Source organism: Aegilops tauschii, chromosome 6 (genome assembly GCF_002575655.3).
Source record: "Aegilops tauschii subsp. strangulata cultivar AL8/78 chromosome 6, Aet v6.0, whole genome shotgun sequence".
NCBI lineage: Eukaryota > Viridiplantae > Streptophyta > Magnoliopsida > Poales > Poaceae > Aegilops > Aegilops tauschii.
The window spans coordinates 344,676,210-344,703,485 of record NC_053040.3 but is presented as its reverse complement, the minus strand read 5'-3'; the positions used below and the strand labels follow the sequence as shown (position 1 = coordinate 344,703,485).

Below are 27,276 nucleotides of genomic sequence, written 5' to 3'. Positions count from 1 at the left end.
AGGCACCAATGAGGATGATGAACCCCTTCGTGATGGTGTCTAGATTGGATCTGGTGGTTCTGGAACTTGTGGCGGGTGGACTTGTGTTTCGTCGACTCCCCTAGGGTTTTTGGAATTTCAGGGTATTTATAGAGCGAAGAGGCGGTGAGGGAGGCCACCGAGGTGGGCACAACCCACCAGGGCGCGCATGGGCCCCCAGGCGCGCCCAGGTGGGTTGTGCTCCCGTCGGAGCCCCCTCTGGTACTTCTTGGCCCATCGTGTTCCTCTGGTCCAGAAAAATTCTCCAAAAAGTTTCGCTGCGTTTGGACTCCGTTTGGTATTGATTTTTTGCGAAGTAAAAAACAAGGAAAAACAGGAACTGGCACTGGGCACTCTGTCAATAGGTTAGTCCCAAAAAAATATAAAGTTGCTATAAAATAATTGTAAAACATCCAAAAATGATAATATAACACCATCGAACAAGCAAAAATTATAAATACGTTGGAGACGTATCAGGGAACAAGGTTTGGATGCTTCACCTTCCCAATGGTTTCCATCTCAGCTAGGAACCCACGGTCACCTGGAAGTTTTGGAACTGGCGGCCACTATGAAGGCGCTTGATTGCGACTCTCTGACCTTCAAGGAGTGCCGCCCTATAGACAATGCCCAAGCCATCATTGCCTATGATGTTGGTCAGCATTCAGGAGGGGGGAGTGGAGGACATTCTGGACTTCAAGGAGACTACTTTCACCCCGGTCCCTGAAGTATTTTTTCGTCGAGGCTTTCATATGCGCAAACCCTTGTTCTTGCACATGATCCCTACTTCAGAGTCAAGAGGGATTGTTGCAGACAACTCTCGTTCTCTCCTTTGCAGAAATGTATGGCTGCACTGAGGATGTTTGCATTAAGTACCGCCGCCGATACCGTTGGTGAGATGGATGGTCCAGATAGGGAAGAGCGCATGCCTTGATACCACTGTGAGTTTTGCCCATGACGTGCACATGCAACAACTTGATAATCTTGTGGAGTATATCTGGACCCACAAGAAAACCAAGGAATTTAATATTTTAATTGTCCACTTCAAATAAATTCTATTTTAAAACCATATATTTTTTGCTACGAACAAATGTTATTTACGTGTGATATTCATGTGTGTGATCGATACACATGGATTTGTATGTATTTGAGATTTTGATAAGAGACGTGTGGTCGTACAGGACATTTGAGGGCCGTCCAATGCTGTCCGGGGTTGTGTCCAGGCGCGTCCATGCACATTTAGAGGGTGGATTTGCTAGGTCCAGATCTAGGACATTTGAGGGCCGTCCAATGCTGTTCGGGGTTGTGTCCAGGCGCGTCCGCGCACATTTAGAGGGTGGATTTGCATGCTCTAACCGGCAGCATGCATACTGCATATCCACCCTGCTTGGCTGGATCGCCGGAGCCGGCGGTTCCCTTCTTCCATCGTGGAGTGGGGTTTCTGGACTGTGTGGAATGACGATCATGGAAGGCGTGCCACACAATGCTACAACTAGCGTATTCAGTCTAAGAGAAACATTTCAGTTCATATGCCCAATTTGGAAATCACAAGCTTATAGCAAGCACAAGCCGCATAAACTCAGGAGGGCAGGCCATATACATTGCGCGACCGCAAGAGCAAGAGCTGAAACCGAAAAGCGCGGCGCGCCCCCCGGACGGGGAGCAGGCTTCACCAAACCAGCTAAACACGAGAAACAAGAAATTATACCAACAACTTCGCCAAACCAGCTAAACACCACAAACAAGAAATGATAGACGAACGAGTTTTTCATGAAGTCAAGTTTGATTAAACATCCAAATCTTTGCACAATTTCCAGGGTACATGGAATGAGATGCATACATGTTCATATTTGGGTAATAATTAACTTAACTGGATGGCTCAGTTGCGCTCTCATGTGAGGTTCCTTTTGTACAAGGCAATGGAGTTTTCAATGGCCTCCGAACCACATAATGATAAGACGGAAAAGAAGAAGCAGATACGGGCACAGCAGCACCACAAATTTTGGATCATTTGGTGTGAAGACGCTCTAATGTACAATTGCAGACCAGGCAGTCAGTCTACGCCTCTTCCTGATAGGGCAAGTCTCATCTGCAAATTAGGAACGCCACGTTAGTTCACATGGACTCTGACAAAGACAGGATTTAATGTCTACAAAATGTATTAAAAATGAAGTCTAGAGGGTGATGTTGGAGCTCTCCAAGAGATAAAATGATGAATATGTAACAATAGCTCGACCAATTTGATTCCTGAATCAGGCCATTGTTTCAGGATTTTACTGACAGTAACTTGTAGAGTAACAGTGTAGCAACTAATGCGGTACCAAGAGTAAACAAGGTGTTGAGCTAGTCACGTTTTATACATCAAAGATTATGTGCCTTAATTAAACCAGGTTAAAATAAAAGCACTGATGGTAATAAGTCACTCATTGGAAACATATACGTATCATATAGCCAGTGAAGGTGTAAAAGATGTTGATGCTGTAAATAGTGTAGGTCACTTATTTGTTCTACATGGCCGAATGTAAAACTTCCTACTCAAACTCTTGAAAATATATAAATGTTGACTGATAATTCTCAGGAATTCTGACAAGGGACGTACCTTTAGTTGAAATAATGGAAATCACTTTGGAGAGTCTATATGAATTGTCAACTGTCAGCATCTGTAATAATTAGTTTGATATCCTTATTGTATTATGATACAATTCCAGGTCTTAACAGAGAGATGGGCAAACTAGCATTGGAGATATCTCATCAAACTCAACTCAACGCTATCGCCCAACCTTTGCTTCAGAATCAATGACCATGGTTGCGCACAAGGCGCTGATTACCAGATGTCAAGTCCAGTGAAGGTTTTAGCCTCATGTGACTACCAGAGCCATGCTGAGAAACATGCTTGGAAGCCAATGTGGTAGCATTCAAATCTTGCACATTGAGCCGTCTCATTTTTCCAGTCTGAGGTCTCAGAATGTCACATTCAGAGATCACCCTCTCCTGAGTGCATGTCGAGAATTGCTGCGCTCTACCAAAATGACCAAGGACCGGATCCGGAGGCCGGGTAGGCAAGTTTTTATCAAGGCCTCTCGGTGCAATTGTGAATCCCTCATTGCTGTAAGCTGGTTGTCTGGCATGGCTAAACGGAATAGCTCCATGGACACCTGCCACAGGACTGGAAGCACCAGAAGTAGCTCTGGGGCTAGAAATTGGAGAAGGTGACATTCTACCATTTTGATGTTGTGGGGATCTTGACCTTAGAAGAGGGCTTCCACACGGAGAAACTGGGCAAGATGTATTACTCCGAATATGAATCCCACTGCAGAGCACCAGTAATTAGAGGACAGGTATTATTATGCAGATATAAAGAAAAATCACCGGGTGCATGTTTTCTGAGAAAAAGTACAGAACTAAGTTGTGGTCGAAAATAGATTGCAGGGAAAATGCAACAGCAATGTGATAGCTTTATATACTGCTTAAGTGATAGCTTTTTTTTCTTTTACACTGCTTCAGTGTTTATAATGGAGTCTATTGCAGTTTACACAAATGAAAAAGGAGGGACAACAACACAAAAATCAAGTACAATCAAGTATTTTATTTGTTTGTGTGTGTAATTTCATACATTGGTCTTTTTATCTACGGTACAGTACGACTTAATTTGCACACTGAAAGTACGTGAAGGCAACTGTTAAAATAAAGTACGTACCAGAAAATAGTAATTCAGAAATATATGGAATACTGGTGTTAATTGTGATAGTTTGTTTTGAAAATTTACCAAATTTATCCCTCATCAAACTAGAACACAAAGTTCTGCTATGAAAATGATTGCTTCAGATTATATTTCAGGGTGAAACATCTCCCAACAGATATACTCCCTCCTCTCCAGTTTATAGGACTCGATTTCCTCCTCTCCAGTTTATAGGACTCGATTTGAAAATCTCTCCAACCAACGTAGATGGTGAGTAGTGGAATACATTTCGAAGATTGCAAAAATACTTAATTAGTATGCTAGTTTTTCTCAAAAAGTTGTGTTTACTGATGCATTATTTACAATGCATGCATGCATGACCACTAAATGACCAGGAACTTTTACATGCATTGCTAAGTTTTCTCTTGATCCTTTCATGCAGTGATTTAATGCACCTTGAAATCTGAACATATGATGGTAACTAGTAGAATTGAGACTTATAAAATGGAAAAATATTTTTTTTGAGACGAGCCCTATAAACCAGAAAGGAGGGAGTATATTGGTTACTGCTCGTTTAGGGCAGCAAGCTCCCTTCTGGTAAAAAAGGATTTGAGTGGAAGGTTGAGCGCCCCTTAACGTTTAGAAGCATCTTTTTTTAACGGTTAGAATCTTTCTATTCTATGACTGACCGGGCTTTCTACTGGATCAAAGTGGATCAGCTCGCCAAATTCGGACACACACCAAAGCACGTGAATGCAGTAAATGCTGAATGGTTCACCTGTTTGTTGAAGAAAACTTGGCAGCTCTTCTTTGGTAAATGGATGGCCCTTCCAAGCCCAAAGAGGGCATATTTTTAGCCTGCCCAACCACCTGGAATATCAAAAGAAACACACAAAATATAAGCCATGCAGATGAAATATTAAAAATAAAACAATAAGAGTCAAATGAGGCCTTCAATAATCAAGTAGGCAAAATATATCCGTGCAACCCTTATAAAAAATTATATTCGAGGGACAAGGTGAAACAAATGAAAGGAATGTAAGGAGAATAAACTGGGACCTAAATTTACGAAATTTGTAGAATTTTCTATACGCATCTGCCTGCTGAACAAGCAGGATGATTGTTTAGCCTAAGAATAACACCTTGTTCACTAACACTCAACGATTAGTACCTTAGAACTTGGTTTGCAAGATATAGCAGCCAACTGTTCCAATGGAACAGAGGCAGCTGGTCTTTCAAGTGGTGGTGCACTTCGTACAAATGAATGCTGCAAAAGATCCACTGCTGTTGGACGGCTAGATGGATCACGTTGCAGGCACTGTCGTATGAAATCCTTGCCCTCTTCAGAAAGGTGGTCCGGTATTGGTGGAAGCTCCTTGCTGTTCCCTATCTTGAACATTGCAGCAATCTAAAAAAGGAGAAAATGTTATGTCAGCATCCAGGTTTAAATAACAAAAAAAATATTCGGAAGTTTCTTAAATGGAACTGGAAGTTGTTTCTTGATATGCCTCAAGGAAAAAAAATCATAGTAAATAAAGGCGCGCCTAGGTGGGCGCTTAATGTGCGCTTTGGCCAGGAAAGCGCAAGGCGGTTGGCAAAATGCAAAATTAATGCCTAGCGCCTTTTCTAACCATGAAACTATGCCACTGAGTTCACTTTTTGGTTCCTTTCGTACCACTTCCAGCCTTCTGTGAAGTGGTCTGCAAAAGGAGAGTGTGCCACCTAAAACCTCCACCAGACCACCGTCAATTGGCCAGCCTATATACTGCCCAGACTTCATTGGATCGGATAAGATGGCAGCACTCCAAGATCTTTGGAGCGCACAAGCAAGAAGACAGGATGGGGGACATGACATGCACCATAAGTTTTTTTACGGTAAGATTGGTATTTGACAAGAAACTGACGACGCGTTTGGTTGGGCGGAAAAGTCGCGGCTTCCCAAACCAGCGCTTTCTGAAACGGCATCGAGCGTTTGGTACGCATACTACGTATTAGGTAACCGTGTCTTCCGATACATCGTTTCACAAAACCGAAAACGGCCGGAGCGAAGGTGATTCGGAAAACAGGGTCGGATGCTCGAACCAAACTAAACGTGTATTCGGTAGAAAACCATTGGAAACCAGGGCTTCCCGATACCAGAACGAATCCGTTACCTGAGTGCGAACCAAACACGTCGTGAGAACTTTTCAAGGGTTAACGGCAGCTGGGCCAAACAGAGCTGTGGCAGTGACACACGACAGCCAAAATTCCAATTGGGTAGCATAGAAAGTTTTTTTTTCAATAAAGGGCGCTCTTTATTAACACATGATGTCACTTCAAGGGGAAACAAACAAAACAAGTACACACCTGGCCTCTGCGCGCCCAGGATGCGCAAAGCCAAAAAAAGGAAACGGAAAAGAAAGTGAACCACAGGGGTCAGGGCGAGGCGAATGAGCCACCGCAGCAAAACATCAACTACTACCACCGCTACTGACAACACCCGGACGACAAGAAGGTTCCCCAACAGCAACGTCTTCAGCAAGGAAACGGTGCATGAACGCCATTGTCGATGGATCCAACCATGTGGGTTCTCACCCAGAAGAGAAAGTCTGAGTAAGCTTCCGGCAGTGCCTTCAATAAGGGGGCATAATGCCACTGCCAAGTACAATCAGTGAAGGTCAGAACTAAAGTTTTCACCCCGGAAAAGGAGACCTGGTACTCGAAGAGCACCACCATAGATGAAGTCCTCTCAGTTCCGCCACCAACTTGCCAAAGAAGAAGTCCTGCTGTAATGTCCCAATCAGCACCGGAACACGGACCATATTGAACTCCACACATCGGGCATTTGCTGAGACGTCAGATCCACCAATGCAGACGTCGAGCGTGCTAACACCTGCGTCAACCTGAGGTACAACCCCACCATCACCGGAACACGACGGATACCCAAGATGGTCCATCATGTGGGCAGGAGGCATGCGGTAGCCTGGCACACGAAGCCCGACGGCCAAAGCCGCGTGCACCACTGTCAACTCCATCGGTCGTTCCTTCGTCCGTACACATGCCGACGGGTGACCACCAGAAGGAGGCCGACGCGCAAAGCCAAACATGCCAAAAAAACACGCACTCCTCCCGGGTCTCACCAGCTGGGGACCAAAGACAGGGACACCTCAGGGGAGCCGGTCATTACTGGATCAGGCCGGCTTAGCATGGGTTACCTTTTCTAGCAACCAAGAAGGAAATGGGAAAAAAACAGTGGCATATAAGGAACTAAAAGGGGACGCACGCCTTCGTCACGCGGTTCTGTTTGTGCTGCATAGGCGTGGGCAACACAAGCAACGATGGGGGACTGCGGCGTCACCGGTGTAAGGTTAGGGCAGGAGGTGGAGGTGCACGCTTTGCTGAGTCGCCCCTAGTTGCAATGGATTGATTGTCGACATGTACAAATAAGGAAACCAGATGCAGTATCCAGTCATTGCAAGTTTTGTTCACGCAAATCTAGGAAACCAAGGACTCATCCCTGGCTCCGATAGAAAGACAAAATCCATCAACAACTTCAGGTTCAATATCAGAGTGGCTGTGTGAAGGGAGGCGAGAGGACATAGCATGGCAACCCGGCGTGACTGTCAACCATCGGTCCAAGGCGCTACATGAGCAAAGGTATGAGACTGGGAAAGGAAGAGCATGGGAGCTACGCTACGTTTCCATCCCCGGTATTTTCTTTTTACCGTGCGCACATGCTCGGTCGATGTGCCGCGGACCCAGCATTTGGTAGGTCCTGTGGCAGTCAAAGCAAATGTAACTTCACTCCATGAACTTGATCCAACGGCCAAGATTGTTGGAATCCAGCTCGGACAGCCGCGAGCATAGCATTTCTAAATGCCTTAGAGTATGCAGTTATTTTCTCAAAATTTGTTCTGTTTACCAATCCGCTGAAAGTTTAACCATGTGGTGTTAGCCTCTTGTCAAGTGGGCCGCAAAAGGGTGGAATTGCCATTTCTCAATCCTTCATCTTCCTCTTCTTCCTGGCTGGTAGAGTACTACCTACAACCCCCACCCCCAATCGGCCGGCCTCCTCTGACCGGACTTCACCAGACCCAAAGCTCGTCTGCCTTGCACTGGACAAGGTGGCAGCACTCCAAGATCTTTGGAGGGTGTACGAAAGAAGATAATGGCACATAACAGATGACATGTGCCATAAGTTTTTGTGAATGTATGATTGGTATTTGACAAGAAACCGACAAGTTTTTCAAGGGTTAAAAGCAGCTGCGCCAAACGGAGCTGTGGCAGTGGCACATGACGGTTGAAATTTCAATTCAGTAGCATAGAATGGGTCACAGATCTCTCCCCTTCTTCGTTGTTTGCTTAATCTGAAAAGCTGGACAACCCCGTTCGCTCGCTGCAGCGTGGCGGTGGTTTGTGGGCGGTGGCGGCTTCGTCGACCGGCGAGCTGCAGCGTGGCGGCAGGGGCTGTCCGGACCAATTTTGGTCCGGCCGGGCCAGTCAGGGCCTGGCAGGCCCCTGTCGCTGCGTCCGGTAGGCTCCGCGGCGGCGGTGGAGGTGGTCCCCTCCCGTCGGCTGTGTTGCGGATGCCCCCGAGCCCATTGTCCCCTCTTCCGTCCTCCAGGTCTCGTGTCAGTGGCCTCAGTGAGACGGCGAAGTTGGCTCGGTGACCGTGGTGGCACAGGCTGGTGGGTGGCAAGTTGGCGGTGCACTTCGGATCGTTCGGGGTGGCGGTGGGTGTTTGGGCCAGGAGAAATCCCTGGCGGCTTGTCTAGCTTCAATGCGGTGACGCCTGCGGGCGCCGCCGGGCCTTCCTGAAGGGCGTCGGGTATACCCCTCCCCCACTGCCCTCCGCGTATCGGGGGAAACCCTAGGACTAGTTCGGGCAGCAGCGGCGTCGTCGTCGCATTCCTTCTTGAAGGTGCTGCTCAGTACGCGACGCTTCGGAGTGCTAGGAGCGCGGTGGAACTTCTCCGGATGGTGCAGCGGTTGCCGGGCATCTTCGCTTCGTTGATCTGCCGGTGTCGGCATTTGTTTCTCTTTCTTTCTCTCGTTCGTTTTTCTTTTGGGCTTGTGTGTGCTGCGGCCCCAGCGAGCTGGATGTATCGGATGGTTGCTTTATAATATAAAGCGGGAAGGGGGGGGGTACCCTTTATCGTCATAGAATGGGTCACCATTTAAGCAGCAGATTAGGAAGCAAATTTCAGTGGCATATAAGGAAATTTCTCAAATTTTATTCTGTTTACTGATCCATATAATTTTTTTGAAAAGAAAAAGATCAGAGAAGGTGTGTTCTGGGTACCCACTACTGCAGAAAGGGAAAATTATGGCATGCATATAGGAAAGGAAAAACACAAAGAGCAAAGAAGTGTTTGCTCATATAGAGAAGAACCAAGTAACATCTTATAAAATCCAAAAAGTACCAGCAAATAACACCAAACATGATAGGATTAGGTCAATATAGGAATACCACAACAACAATTCAAGCATATTGTTCAACTGATAAGAAATTCAGAGTGAAATTAGGCCCCTGGCTGCTCTTTGAATTAATTCGGGATGCTCAATGTTTTAAATCGCGTTCTACATGGCTTCGCGGCTAGGTCTAAGCTATAGCTATTGCGAAAGCTATTTCCAATAGTGTTTTGTTATTAAGTATACAAAACATCAAAATATTAGAAAAGTCACAGTAAAAAGAAGTAAGAAACCATAGTAATTTAGACGTACCATTGAATCAGGCAAAGTAGCATTATACAAACTCAAAAGAGCATGCACCGACGCAAGATTGTGGATGCCATACTGGTAGGTGTAAGCTATATATATTAATTCTGGGTTTAGTTTATAACTAAAAATGAAAACAACCTCCTGTTTTGGCCCATTTTCACTTACAAAGGAACGGTATCAGCTATAGCTACTTCCGCTCTGAGGCAAACAGCACAGCTATTTATTTCAATGGCGGCGTTAGCTAGAATAGCGGTATTAGGTGCCATAGCATACCATTTAGGCTACAAAAAAGCTATAGCATAGCAATAGCTAGCTTTTCTTGTTCTGTTTCTTGTTTCGACCCTGCCCCGCTTGGGCATGTAAATAACTTTTGTCCCTGCCTTTTCAATACAACGAGACGCAAAGCTTCTGCGTTCTCTCTCAAAAAAAAAACTATAATGCAGCAACATAAGAGATATACCTTTTGTGAAGGCACACCATAATAGTTATCCAACTATACATGATAATTTAAAAGGGCACTGAGGTAATTAAGGTAAAATAACTAGCCATGCTGAACTGCTGACTATAATGCAGCAACAACAAAGATATGTGTCATGCATGTTACATAGAAGCTTTTCCCTTGCAGACAAATTAATACTCCATGAACAAATATAAATTGTAGCTTCAAAATCTGGTACTAACCCCTTCATATTCGCCCCATGGAGGTTTTGAGGTAGCCATCTCTAGAACTGTACATCCTAAACTCCATATGTCAACAGCAAGGTTGCATCCGCTAGAATTCTTTATAACCTGCATATTTGTTACGTACTTTGATGTGAGAGAATGAGAAAAAGGTTGCATTTTGAAACAGTGAAGGGAAGATACATATAAATTAAATAAAAATAGCTAAAGAAGTGATGGAAAAAGCAAGATTTGGAGCAATACCTCAGGAGCCATCCAGTATGGGCTACCCTTAAGTGAGAAAGGACACTGCTGCCCATTGATCTAAAAAAACAGAAAGCAAGCTTATACATGTTCATGACTTGTGAGTAAACAAAAAAAGAATCATATTTTGAGAGAGAGAAAACCCTTCTTCAAGTAAGTCTGCAGATATGTTGGGATAGCAAGGACCTAATTAAAGTAGTTGTTTCTATCAAAGGAGTTTTTTTTCGGGTGAAAAGGTTGACCAAGCTCAAGTGTGGTTAGCATGAGTGGAGGAGCACAAAAGGGTAACGATAAGATAATGTACACCATTTCCTTCTATGAAGATTGTTTATGGCATTATAGCTAATAATATTCTCATTCAAATTTCGAGCTAGTATTTACAGATGAAAAATGAACAGAAACTTTACGTGTTTCGCCATTCCGAAGTCGGCAAGCTTTACGCGGCCTTTAGGGTCTACTAATATGTTTGCACCTTTAATATCCCTGAAATTTTAGAAAGAGCATAAATAAAAACAAAAATTCAAAGTAAATTACAACATAGCATACCTAAATTAGACTAAACAAGTACTCAACAAAAGTAAATGGAATGCTACCTGTGAACTGTATTCGTCGCATGCAAATAAGCTAAGCCCAAAAGTATTTGCTTAGTATAATTCCGAATTGCTTGTTCACCAAACTGTCCATACTCCTGGAGAAGCTTGTGGATGGATCCACCGGACACAAACTCCAGGTATATATAAAGCTTATCTTCAACCTATTTTGGATACATGGATAATGAGAAGACATGTTTAGAAAAATACACAGAGGTGCAGAACTGCAGACGAAGGTGAAGTTTAGAAAATTATGCATGTCTCTGCATTTTTCCCCACAATTAGAAAAGGATTCCGACCATATAAACTGTTCAGCTACAGATGTAATGACGAAAAAGTGCAAGTAACTAATGACGAAAAAGTGCAAATAACAATTACAAGAATATGAGCTTTCTTGATACTATTAGCAGTAAATAACAACTGATGGGAACAGGTTATACCGTTTCAGATCCATAGTATCGTACAATATTTGGATGTTGCAGACGGCTCAGAAGTGATATTTCCTGAGGATTGAACCAACAACATTGAAAAGATAAGATAAAAAATGTCAATCAAAAATCAGAGTTGTGACTACTAAGTGTAAACATGGAAAAATGGGCATACCTGGCCCAACTGTTTTGCACTTTCTTTTGACTTAGGATCATCTGAGAAAAGGGTAACCTCCTTCATTGCACACATTTGGCCTCTATCACTGAGACAACAATCATACAGATGACAAAAAAAAGCACAAAATTAAGGTGATGAAGCAAAGGGCGAGCAATCGCAACGGAACTATTTAAAACAAGGGAAATTGTATAAGTGCCCCCAGTTGTCACTGGGATTTACACCCTCGTAGGATTCCTCTGTTTACCACCACCCCCTCCCACCCCCACCCTCTCGATGGTACTCTGTCGTTTTCAACTAGGACCTCAACAAACATGAAGCAGTTTTGACATACACATCTCTCGCATGCCAAGTCTGTGAACTAAGGTTTTAAACACGACAGAGGAAAGTAAGAGCAACTAGATAAGAATATAAGTAGAAAAACTGAGTTTTTACTTAGCGTGATGATTAACATGCTGGCTGGTATTTTAGTTACTACTCCCTCCGTAAAGAATTAATTAATGATCTAAACGCTCTTATATTTCTTTACAGAGGAGTATTTCTCTTCTAGTGTTTTTTCATTAAAACTAGTGAAGAAAGTAACGGAAGGCATTTAGGGGAATTGAGATACTTGTGAACTGTGTGCACACCAAAAAATAAGCTGTGGGAACGTCCTTAAACTCAGGAGTTACATGTAGGAGTGTGTGTGCAATTTTACCTTAATATAAAAGATAGGTCGAATGCTGGTCGGCTCTGACACACAACATTGTCACAAGACCACTTTAATGGAGTAATGAGGACACAATTCAACATTAAACCAACTAAGATAATTTATTATTCCCACAGTTACAAGATGATAAAATGTTTTAGCATTAAGTTATTGCCATAGAGTAGTTTACTTTATAGGCTATCAAGACAGGATATTTATGTTGGTGACTATTAAAAAATGCTTAATGTATTAATCATTTAATTGTCATATTCGATATGGTTTGCATATGCAGTTTGAGAAAGAGGTATACACAAGAAATATTACAAGAGTTAACTGAAGAGGATTAGTCAGACTGGTGTATTTTGTAGCGTGTGTGCAACTTGGTTGAACTCTTCTCTTGTAAAGGTAGCAGTACATAAACAAACTCATGAGAAATAAATAGCATATCAACAAGCATTCAAAAGTACAGAAAATGTGATCACAAGAAAAAACAAGACTTTTCCAGACAGTCTTTTAATATCTATGTTTTTTATGGAAAGCATGCCATGTGTGCAGTTGTCATACATATTGAATTGAACATCTTCTAACTTCAATCATGGAAAGACATACCTGTTAAAGCCAGCATATACATGGCCGAATGTGCCACGCCCAATCAGCTTTCCCTTCTTCCACCGTGGTCCAGGACTGGGTGGATTCTCTGCTCTACCAGGACTACGAGATATAGGACTTGTTGGTGCAGAGTTGTTCGGTAAAAATGGGGAACTGTTAGAGATGCTTAATGGTGGAAGAGGCAATCGGTGGGTTTGCCTTTTCTTCCCCTCATCACGCCGGCTAGTTGGAGATTCAGGTACAATCCCACCAGCCCTTGGATGCAACGGAGAGACGCTTCCGCTATGCACCCTTGAACTTGGACCAGGACTCGTCATTCTTGGGCTTGGAATTGGTGAACACTCTGGACTACCTCGGCTAGGCTGCCAAAAGAACTGAGCTAGCATATCACCTCCCACTGAATTATGCCCAGATGTTTGCCCTGAGCCTGGACTGGAGCACTGACCAGACCCAAGGAAAACTACATCTGGCTGAGGCTTCACCACCCAAAAAGCTGATGTTGGAATCTGGTCAGGAAATATTGTTCTTGGGCTTTGAGAAGGGCTTGACATCAAACTATTTGGAGCACTCTCAAGAGCAACTTGTCGTGAATTTTGCAAACTAGGTTGGTAACTGTCAGTGACAGCACCACTTGGAGATGTAGACAGAATTTGGTTACTGGGAAAAGCATTTCTTGGCTTTGTCACTTCCTTGGTGCTCCTTCTGGTGGTAGCACCTGAACACTCTTTACGCACACCACTTCAAAAATAGAATATTGAAGAGTCATAACGATGTATTTGAGTGATTACAGCAACAAAATGATGTTGTTGAATGAAAAGTGGCACTAAGGATCATACCTTGAACTACTCGGTGCTGTAACATTGGTCACCTCATTTCCTGCGGGGCTCTGAAGTTGAGAATCTGCACGATCATCACTGTCAATAGAACTGTTGCTGGAGACAGAAGCAGTTGCAAGCCGGTTCAGGGCTGGCAGTGGTAGTTGATGTCCTGTACCACTCTTGTCCAAAATGGGCTTTGAGTCGGGATTATCAGATACAATACGTCTCACCCCAGCACGTGATCTAGGAAGAGGGAGTGGTTGTGCATGTGCTCTATCTGTTGCAAAGCTTTGACAGCGAGAAACCTCTTTTGAAGGGGATGTGGAGCGTGAGTGGGCAGTAGACCAGCAACGTTTCTCAGCAGTTTGGTCTTTACCACGTCTGCGACCCCCTCGTGATTTTGTGCTCCCCTTTTGCTCACTTGGACTTATGAACCGCTGAAATGTGTCAATTAGATTTTCTGTGGCCGACTTCTTTACTTCTTTGGATGAAGACCTTCCCCACCATGGTGGCATGTTGAATAAGAAATAAGTTGCAGAGGAATTAACTGGGCTATATATTTATGGTGAAGTCCTGCAGTTTAATAAACTATCATGTTCTGCCAAACAGTTGATGCATTGGAGCATCCATTTCCCCAGTGGACCAACAAAAAACCCTCCACACAACGGGATCTGAAACGTAGAGATTTCTTGTTAGTGCCTGTTCATGTTGAGATCAATGCTCAATGCCTGCTTCATCCCAAATACTGAAATCAAATTCATAATAAGCATCACATAAGTAACAGCAATGAGCATAAGCACACAGCATCATGCCATTATTATGACAACTGAAAGAAAAATATAATTTTCAATAGATGAGTGCATGATTGTTGAGTGGATCAACGTGACGCATGCTTTCTTGGTTAGGCTTTGGTGAATCTAGATGTACACTCAGAATTTTTAAATCGCATTTATTTGAACAGGATAAATGCCATGTCAAGTTCTGGCAAGTATGTAGAATCATTTTTACACGCGTAAGGTACTTGTTGCAGCGCTGCCTGCTGCCCTGCTCATCCAAAAATGGAAGGGCGTCTCTAAAAGGTGGAAACACTCCAAAGTCTGGAAATCTGAAGACTTTGGTTTAGGGCCATTCGATAAGTTACCAACGTCTCAGATAAGTTACCAACATCTTGATGTTTATATGTTGAGGCCTTGTGGGGTTGTTGAGCATCTTGAGAATGCATGCCGATAAAGATAGATATAGTAAATTATAACAGATTCAGCTTTGGGCAAAATGTTCAGTTACAAGCAAACAGCAATTAATTCATCTCAATCCTGAGGGACATGCCATATCAAGGTCTGTAATCCGTCAGGCAACAATTCGACCCATTCTTATGGTTGAAATGCATTAATAGCTGATCGTTCACATGTGGTACATCAGCAGGCCTCTGTAAAGAGCTCCATGACAAATGTGCATTCGAGCAGGCTGGGGCGAATCTAGATGGCGGCAGGAGCCACGCCCAGAAATTGTGGGGGTCTAACTAATCGCTGGGGAAAACAAGCTCATACCTCGAACCCAATGGCCAACGACTGCGGACGGCGGAGGCAGCAAGAACACGATGTTGCGATGAGGACGGACGGGAGAGGACGGCGGCGGCGCGAGCGAGAGGCGGGCGGTGTCAGGGGGCCGGTGCCGGGCGGGATTGAGGCGCCGGCGGTGACGCGGAGCTACGACGGGGCGCGCGGTGGTGGAGTGGGGGAGATTTGAGCCGAGTTGGGCTTGGGTTGGTAGGTCACTCACTCAGGAGTCGGGAGGAAGAGGAAAGGAAGTGTTTTTTTCTTTCGGTTTGGAACAGAAATGAGAGAGGTACGGGGAGGGAGCACGAGACGGGGGAGTATTATTTTTTTTATTTTTACCGCGAACGGCAGGAGCTTCTTCGCAGGAAGACGGGGAAAAACTACCGTAAAACATGAGGAACGGCAGAGCTTGCTGCTGAAAGAAGTCGGGTAACCAACTGCTCGCTGGGAGCCTCTCCGCAGAGGATAAGGTCGAGTTAACTTTGGTCTTTTATGGGTATTAATTAATTCATTTCCTATAATGGCATTGGATTCCATTAATTTAGGTTTGTTTTGCCAGGGCTCCAATCCTAGTACGGTGTAATGGGGTTGTATTGTAGAAAAATGAATATATGCCTAATTGTGTATCTGGTATCACTACCTACTTTCTTTTGGGGTAAGTATCACTACCCACTACTACTACCATTTTGCATGTCTGGATTTTATCTACACGATAAGATCGAGTTAACTTCGATTTTCATGGCATATTACCTAATTCATTTATTGTGGCGGCATCAAATTTCATTAGTTTAGGTTCGTTTCGCTTTTGCATGAATACGGGAAAAATTGTACAACCGAAAACAACCACCATAAAACATGTGGAATGGTAGAGCTTAGCAAGGAAAGAAGTCAAGTAATCGACTGCTCTCCGGGAGCCTCGTCCGGTGAGGATAGGATCAGAGTTAACTTCAAGCTTTATGGTGTATGAATTAATTCATATTCTATAATGGCATTGGATTCCATTAATTTGGGTTTGTTTTGCCATGGCTATAATTCTAGTATCGTGTAATGGGTCATATCACTGTAGAAAAATGATTATAGGGAACCACTAGGGATCAGACTACTTATCCCTAGCATCCCATCAGACTAGCTCATGACCGTAGGATTAGTACCACGATAGATCGTAGATGTCTCTGCATGACGTCCAACATTTATTACGTGATTCCCCGAAATTAACGTACGTAGCCAGCCTTGCTTCTTATAACGGGTCCATGTAGCCAGCCTTGCTTCCTAACGTGTCCATGCTGCTTCTACTTAAATCGCTCAACTAAGTTCTAAATGTCTCATCCAATACAGGTAAATGTTTTTACATGTCTGATTTAGAAAGAAAAAAAACAAAGATAAATTTGCTTTTTTTTGCCGAAAATCTAATAAAAACTCGTATCTTGGGTAACACTTGACTTTTTTTTCCAACATAATATTTTTTGCTTCCATCAAGGACATAACCTGCTTCTTTTGCGTGTGAAATTTGATTGGACCTAACAAAAATTTGTTTTCAAGAACTGTGCTTCCATGTACCAAAATCTTCCATCCAAGTATTTGTTTTCACAAGGGAAATTTTGTGTCCCATCATTTACTCTTTTTATTATACATGTTTCCAATACAAGTACTTTTTGCTTCCATCCACTACATAAGTGTTTCCACTGTAAAAATAATTTGCTTGTAACCCAACACAAGTTTTCTCTGTGCTTTGTCCGTACATACAACATGTTTCGGATATGCTACAAATTTGCTTCCTTCTAGACACAAATAGTATAATGCTTCCTAAGTGCATATTGTATATTTTCTAAAGACTATGGAGTTGCTTCCCTTCATCGAGCAGGGTGGACGTGCTCATTGTGAGGTAGATCCACATTTTGCCATGCTTCTTAGTGCATGCACTACTTGCCTCCATATATACCTATCTCACGACACCGGTCGACCCTGAAGAGAGCACACACAACTGCTTGAAGCATGCATCGGTTAAGCATGATGCATATGTATCGGATGTCGGAAGCAACAATTGGTACTATATGTACCTGCAGTATTAATGAAGATAATGTTTACATGAGAGAATGGCACAGACAAAATTTGGAAGCTATAACTATGGAAGAGAAACTACCTAAAACGAAGAAACATATGTATGGAGTATAATATGGCAGCATGGCATCTTTCAACGGTGATAGCAAAGACAATTGCTAAAATTGTAAAATGAGATGCAGGAAACATTTGTAGCAAATACTATCAAAGAAACTAGAATTTGCATCCAAAAAATCAGAATTTGGTTCCATAAAACAAAACGTGGAATCTAGGCACAGTTCAAACACTCAAACACCACTGGCCGATGGTCACCAAGCTTTGTTTCAAAGTTGGTCGTGCTTCATTGCGATCATAGTCGGGAGTCTATTTTGATGGCGGGCGTGCGTCCTTCCAATGCTGGCCATGCATGGTCGTTGTGCTTCCTTCCGATATCGGCCATGCTTCCTTGTGATGGTAGGTGTGCGTCCTTCCTATGGTGGTCGTGCTTCCTTCTATTGCCATGGTTAGCGACATTAAGAAGGATTGACATGTATGGAGCGGCACTGCAGCAACGGTGCACCATTAGCCGAGACCTCCTTTACAGCAAAGTAGGACAACTGAAATCAAATTAAAACTAGGTCAACCGACAACGCGAGCCACCGTTTCGTGCAGCCGGCGAGTGCTCCCATCCCATCGTTGTCGAGAAGGGATGGCGCTAGAGGCGAAGGAAGCAATCTGATGTCACTTGGTCATTGCTCGATACCTATTTCAACCGCCCTGCTGGGATAGGCATCACGGCCACCTACTAATCAAGCACACAAGAATCAATCATAAGAGAATTAAATCATTGTAATGTGGCCAGGAAAATCAGTGAGGAACACACACTAGAATCGACTCCCATTGTGACTTACTGCTCACCGTGGAATTGGCCATCAAACTTCTTGCTCACGGCCGCCGGTGCTAGCTATCCTCGGCCGTGTCGGACAGCGGTCATGGTGTCATGGAGAATTAGCACCTCGGCAGATCATGCCCATGAGTGTCGTGGAGAATTAGCACCTCAGTAGATCGGTGGACAAGACGATGTGGTGGGGAGGAGTAGGGGAAGGAGGCTGGCCGGTGAGGCGGTCATGTTGCTCGACGACGACGGGAGATGGAGACGGGTGCGTGGGAGGCGGCGGTAGGAGGCGATCTGGGCGAGGCGAGCTCGGGGTTGTGCGTGCAGGTAGTGGCGAGTGGAATCAGGAGGTATGGGATGCAAGTGATTAGGGAGAGATTGCATGCGGGGATTGCGGGATGTTAATTCCAGGCCAGAGGGATTTCCCTTTTTGTTTTTTTACATGTGAAGCACGTTCCGTGAGTGTTGGGGATATTACTACTGGGCGTAAACCGGCCAGGAGAGGCCGGGTTAACCCCATAAGTAGTTCATCTGTATCTGAAGTCCATGAAGACAGATGGTGACGCTTTATGGAGGCCCAGGGCCCAAAGCCGGTTTAAGGCATGTAGACGTAAACCGGCATTGATATGTAAACTTTTTTTTTAGATAGAAGTAGCAGAGACCGAGCCGGACACGATTATGAGTCGGACTCGGGATTCTGTAAACCGACGGGCGTCAACCCATGTATATAAGGGGACGACCCGACGGCGCTTCAAGGACAACAGACAACAACTCGAGGCCCAGGCAAAGTGTATTCGCTCCCTGGTCATCGAAACCCCAGCAATTCCATCACAACTAGACGTAGGCTTTTACCTTCATCGTAAGGGGCCGAACTAGTATAAAAACTCTCTTGCATCCCTTGTCCGCTTTAACCCCTTTAAGTTAACCCGTAGCGATGGCTCCACGACTAAGTCCTTTCTCTAGGACATCTGCCGTGACAAAACCACGACAGTTGGCGCCCACCGTGGGGCTATCGCATGATGGTTTCAAGTTCTTGGAGGGCAACTTCAAAGGACTCAAGGGTTACGCTGTGGGCTGGATGACCAAGAGTCGTCGTGGCAAGCTCTACATCGACGATGCAGGTTGGGGCCCCGAGGCCAGCTCAATCGAGTACGGGTACCGGGTCCCCTTTGGTGGCATACACGTTTTCATTGGCAAGATCGGCGAACCGGGCCCTGAGCCGGACATCTGCACCAACCTCGTCGAAACGGCTCAGCGTGCGAGATCTGCCCGGGTCAAGCCCGTCATGAAGCATGCCTTCGTGAGAGTTATCCATGGAGGGGAATCTAAGGATAGATCGGAATCTGGTGGTGAGACTGTCGTTTATTCCGGCGACGAGTCATCGACCGGAGAGACCGAGTCGTTATATCAGTTACAAGATGGCCGGATTGGGGGCTGTTCCGATGGCGACAGTATTCCGGACCCCTTCGATCTGCCAAACCGGGTTGCGATCTTCATGGCCGGTACGCAACCGGCGCTCCACTCCTCGACCGCAGCGGCGATGATTTCCGGATTGATAGCGGCAACAGCGGCCGGGGCAGGAGGCCCTGTGCGACCGCCAGCTCAGGTTCTATCTAATTGGTTTGATGCATTGGCAATGCTGATGGCGGAGGTTAACCCAGCGGATCAGGATGCACACAATGCGGAAATCGCGAAAGTGAAAGATCAGATCACCCAGGCCAAAGCCGACTTAGCAGCTGAGGATGTCAGGATGGCCGCGGAGCGTGCCGCTTTGGATGCACAAGCTTACCGGATTATGCTGGATCAGAGTGCGTCGAACGAAGTCCTGAAGAGGAGGTACACATCTCGCCTGCCGCCGGTTTATGAAGCTAGAAATCTCTTTAACACCCCAGGAGCAGGGACCAGTAATCCGCCGGTGGTAAACCGGGCGGAGGCACCTGGAGCAGGGGCGCCGGTTCAGCCACGTTTGGTGGATCTGCCTCGTCAGAACAACATTGTAACACCGCATGTCCCCACGCCACCGGGTCATTACTCTAACCCGATGGACAACATTGTCGCTGCCGCTTCACGGCTGGCGGCCATCTCGATCGAAGGCGATTCTCCGGCGGCGGTCGAGACGCGTCGGGTTAAGGAGCTTCTTCAGACAGCCTTGGTTCAACAGGAGGCTTATTCATATAGTCGCGATCGGATTCATTCCACTCCCCGTCCAAGCTAGAGTTACAGCAGGCGTATGGATGAACCGGCAGTGTCAAGCAATGCGCGGAACCGTGATCCGCCCCATGGCAATAACCCGGCGGGTGGTGCTGGTGATGCTCATGAGGTGGTGGACCGGGCTCGGGCACGCAGAGAGGCCGAGCTAGGGGCGCAGCATGAAGCCCGTCAGCTTACTCCGGTTCGTCCGACCACATCGGTGGAACCAGGAGTTACCTCTAGTTCTTTGGGAGTGCCGTGTCTTGTCCCGGCGTTGCGCAATGTGCGCCTGCCCAAGGATTTCAAGGGCCCGCGCAAGGTGCCGAATTACACCGCCGATTTATCCCCTGAAACATGGGTCGAAAGCTATGAGATGGCCATGGAGATGCTGGATGTGGATGATGCGGCATGTGCGAAATACTTCACCATGATGCTAGAAGGGACGGCCGCACTTGGCTAAAGAGCTTACCGACTAATTCTATTGGGTCATGGGCCGATTTGAGAGCCCGGTTTATTCAGAATTTCAAGGATACATGCAAGCAACCCATGTCAATTGTGAATTTAGCTGTCTGTGTCCAGGAGGAAGGAGAGTCAACAACTCATTGCGTGCGCCGGGTTTCGGAGATTTTGCATTCATCGGACCGCATCAACGCTGACACCGCAGTTTTAACATTGGAAGGCAATTGCCGGTTTGAACCCCTGAAGTTGAAGTTGGGACGGCTCAAACGTCATTGTAATGACATGGGAACCCTCATGGCTGCACTGGTGAAGTATGCCGACTCTGATAGTACCAAGGATCCCGAGTCTGACGATGATAAGACAGGGAAGGGAAAAAAGAGCGGCAACGCCAAGGGGCAGCACCACAACCCGGCGGGTCATGGAAACGGCGGCAAGCGTAAGGCGGACCACGGTTTAGACTTTGTGGCTAATACTAATACGCATGACAAGGGCCAGCGGCGTAAGGGTAAACCGCCCCAGCGCGGTGGAGGGCCAAGCCCTAATCCGGACCGTTTGTCTTATCTGTTGAACCAGCCCTGTCCAAAGCATGGGACGAAGGAGAACCCGTCCACGCACCTCTGGAAAGATTGTTACATCATGCAAGAGTTAAAAAATTCTGATTCTTTCCGGTATGATCATGGACCAGGAGGCGGTTCGGGCCCCGGGTCTCATGGGCCGGGTTATGGTGGAGGAAATTCCGGTTCAGGCTTCCACGATAATCAGGGTGTACATAACAATCAAAGTAATCAGGGTAACCAAGGTGGCTATAATCATCAGGGCAATCAGCAGCAGCGGCGGCAGTCGAGTTACCAGAGCAACCCGAAGCAGTTGAATAGTGGACAGTATCATGTCTTCACCACTAGCTTGGACAAGCGCGATCAGAAGCTTCATAAAAGGGCGGTGAATGCCGTTGAACCGGCGGTGCCCCGTTATTTGCGCTGGTCCGAGCAGCGATTGTGTGGAGTAGAGAAGATCATCCACCCCGGGTTGACAATCCGGGTCATCTGGCTCTGGTGGTGGCACCTCAGGTGGGAGGTTATAAGATCACTAAGGTACTCATGGATGGAGGGAGTAGTATCAATATCCTTTATTATGAAACTTTCCGTCGCATGGGGTTAACAGATAAAAATCTTAAACCATCCAATACGGTGTTCCATGGTGTGGTGCCGGGTAAGTCGGCATATCCTGTTGGTAAGATAGCTCTGGAGGTGGCTTTTGGAGATGAGCATGACTCGAGATCAGAAACCTTGACCTTTGAAGTGGTGAAGATCAGAAGCCCGTATTATGCCCTATTTGGACGGCGAGCTTATGCTAAGTTTATGGCACGACCTTGTTATGTCTATCTGCAACTCAAGATGCTGGGTCACAAGGGAACTATAACTGTGCATGGGAGCCGCAAGATTGCTCTGGAATGTGAAGAAGGTGATGCGGCTTATACTGAGTCGGTTTGTGCAACGGAAGAGTTGAAGTTTTATAAGGACAATGTTGATTCGGCAGATATGACTTCGTTGAAGAAACCAACTACAGAGCATGATCCGGCCCTGAAGTTTAAATTGGCTGATGAGACTAAGCTTGTTGACTTCGTGCCTGGCGATTCGTCCAAGCGGTTTAGCATCAGCGCTAACTTGGATCCGAAATAGGAAAGCGCGCTCATCGAGTTCATCCGTGAGAATCGGGACATCTTTGCATGGAAGCCTTCTGACATGCCAGGTGTACCGAGAGAACTCACTGAGCACACTCTCAATGTTGATCCCAAATATAAACCGGTCAAGTAGTTTCTCCGCCGGTTCAATGAAGAAAGACGCAAAGCTATTGGAGAAGAAGTAGCCAGGCTCTTGGCAGCTGGATTTATCGTTGAAGTATTCCATCCTGAGTGGTTGGCTAATCCGGTGCTGGTCCTTAAAAAGAACGGCACTTGGCGTATGTGTCTGGACTACACAGATCTTAACAAAGCTTGTCCAGCAGATCCTTTTGCCCTCCCTCGTATTGATCAAATTATTGATGCTACGGCGGGTTGCGAGCGTTTGAGCTTCTTGGATGCATATTCTGGTTATCATCAGATCAAAATGGCAGTTAAAGACCAGGAGAAGACAGCCTTCATAACTCCTTTTGGAGCCTTCTGCTATGTGTCCATGCCCTTTGGGCTCAAGAGTGCCCAGGCGACTTATCAACAGTGTGTGCAGAATTGTCTTCATAAACAGATTGGCCGCAATGTTCACGCCTATGTGGATGATATTGTGGTGAAATCAAGGAAGAAGGAGACATTGATTGATGACTTGAAGGAAACCTTCGATAACCTGCGGGTTTACAAAATGATGCTTAATCTGGCCAAGTGCGTCTTTGGTGTACCTGCAGGCAAGCTCTTGGGTTTTTTGGTGTCTAACCGGTGTATTGAAGCTAATCCGGAAAAGATCAAGGCCATCACCTCCTTGGCCAAACCGAAGTGTATCAATGATGTTCAACGCCTGGCAGGCCGGATTGCCGCGTTGAGCCGGTTTATCAGTCGCCTTGGCGAGAAGGCTATCCCTTTGTATGAGATGCTGAAGAAAACGGATGACTTCATCTGGAGTGACGCCGCTAATGAAGCATTTGAGGACTTAAAGCGACAGCTGGCTAATCCGCCGGTTCTCGCTGCTCCGATTGACAAAGAGCCATTGCTACTATATGTGGCAGCTAACGCCCGGGCTGTTAGTGTGGCTATTGTGGTGGAGCGCAAGGAGGCCGGAAAGGAATATCCGGTTCAACGGCCGGTCTACTATATCAGTGAGGTACTTATTGAGTCCAAGCAGAGGTACCCGCATTGGCAAAAATTGGTGTATGGGGTTTTTATGGCAAGCCGGAAGCTTAAGCAGTATTTCCAAGGTCATCCCATCACGGTGGTCAGCTCCGCTCCGTTGCGAGATATAATCCAGAACATGGAAGCAACTGGCCGGAGCTCTGGCCTCACGGGTTGAAATACATACCCCGAACAGCGATCAAATCTCAGGCACTTGTGGATTTCGTCAATGATTGGACAGAATTACAAGCGCCAGAGGAGAAGACGGATCATACTTATTGGACTATTCATTTTGATGGGTCTAGGCAATTGGAGGGCTCGGGGGCTGGAGTCGTATTAACTTCCCCACGAGGTGATAAGTTTTGTTATGTTCTCCATTTAATGTTCCCTTGCACTAACAATGCAGCTGAATATGAGGCTTTACTCCATGGTCTTCGGATGGCTAAGGAGATGAACCTAAGCCGAGTTAAGTGCTTTGGTGACTCGGATCTGGTGGCTCAACAAGTGTCCGGCACTTGGGATTCCAAGGACCCACTAATGGCAGCATATCGTCGTGAGGTGGATATTGTTGCAGGTCACTTTAAAGGTTATCAGGTGGATCATGTGGACCGGCGGAAGAATGAAACGGCGAACGCTTTAAGCCGCCTAGGTTCCCAACGTAAACCGGTTCCACCTAATGTCTTCCTGGATGTTTTGCATAATCCATCCGTCAAGCTCCCTGGTGAAGAGGATTTGGTTGTTCCTGATCCGGAGGCTCAGTTGGTGGCGGCTCTTCACGTTATCCCGGATTGGACGGTTCCATATCTGGCGTATATGAACCGGGGCGAGTTACCAGAGGACGAAACTATGGCCAGGCAGATAATCCGGTGGTCCAAGTCCATGACTATTATCAATGGAGAGTTACATCATTGCAGTGTGACAGGGGCGTTTCAACGTTGTGTGTCTCCTGAGGAAGGCCGTGAAATTTTGCGTGAGATCCACGAAGGAGATTGTGGTCACCACGCCGGTTCAAAATCTTTGGTGGCCAAGGCGTTTCGTCACAGTTTCTATTGGTTGACAGCTCATGCTGATGCCGAGGACTTGGTCAAAAGATGTGATGGTTGTCAGAAATTCTCAAGGCGCGCTCATGTACTGGCTCAAGAATTGAGGATGATTCCAATCACCTGGCCGTTTGCAACTTGGGGGCTGGATATGGTTGGGCCTTTCAAGAGGTCCAAGGACAAGAAGACCCACCTCTTGGTGGCGGTTGATAAGTTCATGAAGTGGGTGGAGGCAGAGCCAGTTAGTAAGTGTGATGCAGCCACGGCGGTTCAATTCATCAAAAAGGTGATCTTCCGGTTTGGCTTTCCACACAGCATTATAACAGACAATGGTACCAATCTGTCAAAGGGTGCCATGAAGGAGTTCTGTCACCGTGAGCACATCCGGCTTGACGTATCATCAATGGCTCACCCCCAGTCCAATGGTCAAGCGGAGAGGGCCAATCAAGAGATCTTGAGAGGCATCAAACCCCGGCTTATGGTTCCTTTGCAACGGACGCCGGGTTGTTGGGTTGAGGAGTTACCTTCTGTGTTGTGGAGCATCAATACCACACCCAACAGATCGACAGGATACACACCATTCTTTATGGTTTATGGAGCGGAAGCAGTTCTTCCTAGTGACATCCGTCATGACTCGCCTCGTGTAGCGGCATATGTTGAAGCTGACAACGAGAAAGCATGGCAAGAAGCTCTTGACCTGTTAGATGAGGAACGTGACATGGCGGCAGCCCGTTCGGCGATTTATCAGCAAGATCTGCGTCGTTATCATAGCCGCCGGATTAGAACCAGAACCTTTCAAGAAGGCGATTTGGTGCTTCGGCTCATCCAGGATCAGACGGATATGCATAAGCTATCCCCCTTGGGAAGGACCCTTTGTGGTCAGCAAGAATCTGCACAACGGGTCATACTACCTAATCGATGTTCGAGAGCGCAAAGACTCACGTAAATCGGAGGAGACCAACCGGCCGTGGAATATTGCTCATCTTCGGCCCTACTATACTTGAGCTACAGGCTCTGCTTATGTACATGTTATGACATTGTATATATTATGATCAATATAATAAACTGGAACCTCAGCTAAAGCGGGGTATGTGTTGTTTTTCTTACATCATGTGTGGTTACATGGAGCTTACAAAGCGGCGTCCGGTTTACCCCTTGATTTAGCTTCTCAAAGCTTTATATTAGATCACTTGGGGGCTTGGTCGTATCCGAACCATAGCTACACCTCTTGATCGGCGCAATGCCACAGCATCACTTGGGGGCTTGGTCGTATCCGAACCATAGCTACACCTCTTGATCGGCGCAATGCCACAGCATCACTTGGGGGCTTGGTCGTATCCGAACCATAGCTACACCTCTTGATCGGCTCAAAGCCACATCAATCCGGGGGCCAAAGAGAGTGTTGTAAAACAACAGCTCAAACATAGGCACCCACTGAGCACAGCTCACAATGTTGCTTGGGGATTCTTTGCTGTCGAAATGAACTCAGAATCTACACTTGTAATAGGCTATCAAGCCATGGCTTGGAAGCCTGGTGTATACACCTAAAACCCCGGGTTAACCTGCCTATTTAAGTAAGTCACTCCGCCCAGGTAAACCTGGTATGACCCTTCGAACTTTGACAAGTTACTCTAAAATGAAGACCCTGAACTTGTCAAGTTAAAATGATGATTGGTTAAGGATTGAGGACCATCTTAAAAGGCTTTGCAAAAATGGTTTAACTCAGTGGCCTGGCAGCCCATGAAAAGCCTCGAATTTGGGGCCTGGCAGCCCATGAAAAGCCTCGACTACAACGGTTTTTATTTGCCTTTTGCTAAGTTTTCTTTGTTTCATAAGATTTGTGATGTTTTTAAAACCGGTGTTTATCAACCCGGTTAGGCTGTCAACTACAAGTTGTCAGTACACGATCAAAGTATAATCCGGAGACTATCAGCCCGGTCTGGTTCTGACTCAAAGTCACCAGTATGGAGTAAACCGGTGTTTATCACATCCCGGAACGGTTTTCTGATAAATCGGCATCATATAACAGGAGTTACTTCTACTCCAGATTAGGGTTATTACCCTCATTACACAGTTGGTCAGCCAACACTATGCCTAAAGGTCACAGGTATCATATATTTCCATGTTTGGTTATCTTTTACAACCTTGGTTATAAACCTTGGTCATATATATATTTGGGTATCATGACCCGCCCGGTGGTAAACCGCCAGGGCGCTTTAAGCTTCTTATCTGCAGGAACAACTTGAATAAATAGCTATGGATTATGAACATCATATCTTAAGCATGGCGGATTAGCATGCATCAGTTGCAGATAAATATGCACGAAGGCATAACAGACCAAGTGTTTTGACTAGCCTATTACAAGGCGTTTCAGTGCCCAAAGGGATAATTGTTTCTTAATAAGCATTGCAGCACGTGGATGACTAAACCGGCCCCCGGATTATGATTGCTTATCAGCTTGACCTGACGGCTGCGGATCATCTTGCACCGATTCATCTTCTTCATCTCTACCCAGCGGCTGGAAGTCAACAGTTGCCCAGTCGATCCCAGTTAAAGCTTGGAACACAGCTTCGTCGCTTATAAGGGTGGACGGTTCAATATCAGGGGCATAATTGTGCTTACAGATTGGAGGGATCAGATTTTGCGCTTCCGGAATTG

At 45.9% G+C, this 27,276-nt stretch overlaps 1 protein-coding gene across 2 annotated transcripts; it reads right to left on the bottom strand.

Moving 5' to 3' along the window:
- Window positions 1-1,779: 1,779 nt before the first annotated feature.
- LOC109779305 (mitogen-activated protein kinase kinase kinase YODA) lies at window positions 1,780-15,475 on the bottom strand. Of its 2 annotated transcripts, none has more exons than XM_020337903.4 (13): window positions 15,174-15,475; window positions 13,645-14,297; window positions 12,809-13,546; window positions 11,512-11,599; window positions 11,349-11,411; window positions 10,912-11,072; window positions 10,726-10,801; window positions 10,319-10,378; window positions 10,076-10,183; window positions 4,866-5,102; window positions 4,473-4,564; window positions 2,615-3,325; window positions 1,780-2,104 (listed from the first exon to the last, which is right to left on the bottom strand). In XM_020337903.4, exons 2-12 carry the CDS (start codon window positions 14,139-14,141, stop codon window positions 2,809-2,811), a joined length of 2,637 nt encoding a protein of 878 aa, XP_020193492.1. In that variant the 5' UTR covers window positions 14,142-14,297; window positions 15,174-15,475; the 3' UTR covers window positions 1,780-2,104; window positions 2,615-2,808. The 2 variants fall into 2 exon arrangements, with proteins under 2 accessions (XP_020193492.1, XP_040248548.1); XM_040392614.3 differs by having other exon boundaries at window positions 13,645-14,371; window positions 15,174-15,471.
- Window positions 15,476-27,276: the final 11,801 nt, after the last annotated feature.

Coding starts and splice junctions, on each gene's coding strand:
- LOC109779305 (XM_020337903.4), bottom strand. CDS start 14,141: ATGCCACCATGGTGGGGAAGGTCTTCATCCAAAGAAGTAAAGAAGTCG. Junction 11,600..12,808: donor GTATATGCTGGCTTTAACAG/GTATGTCTTTCC, acceptor TTGTTGTCTCAG/TGATAGAGGCCAAATGTGTG. Junction 3,326..4,472: donor AAGTTTTCTTCAACAAACAG/GTGAACCATTCA, acceptor GGTGCTCTGCAG/TGGGATTCATATTCGGAGTA.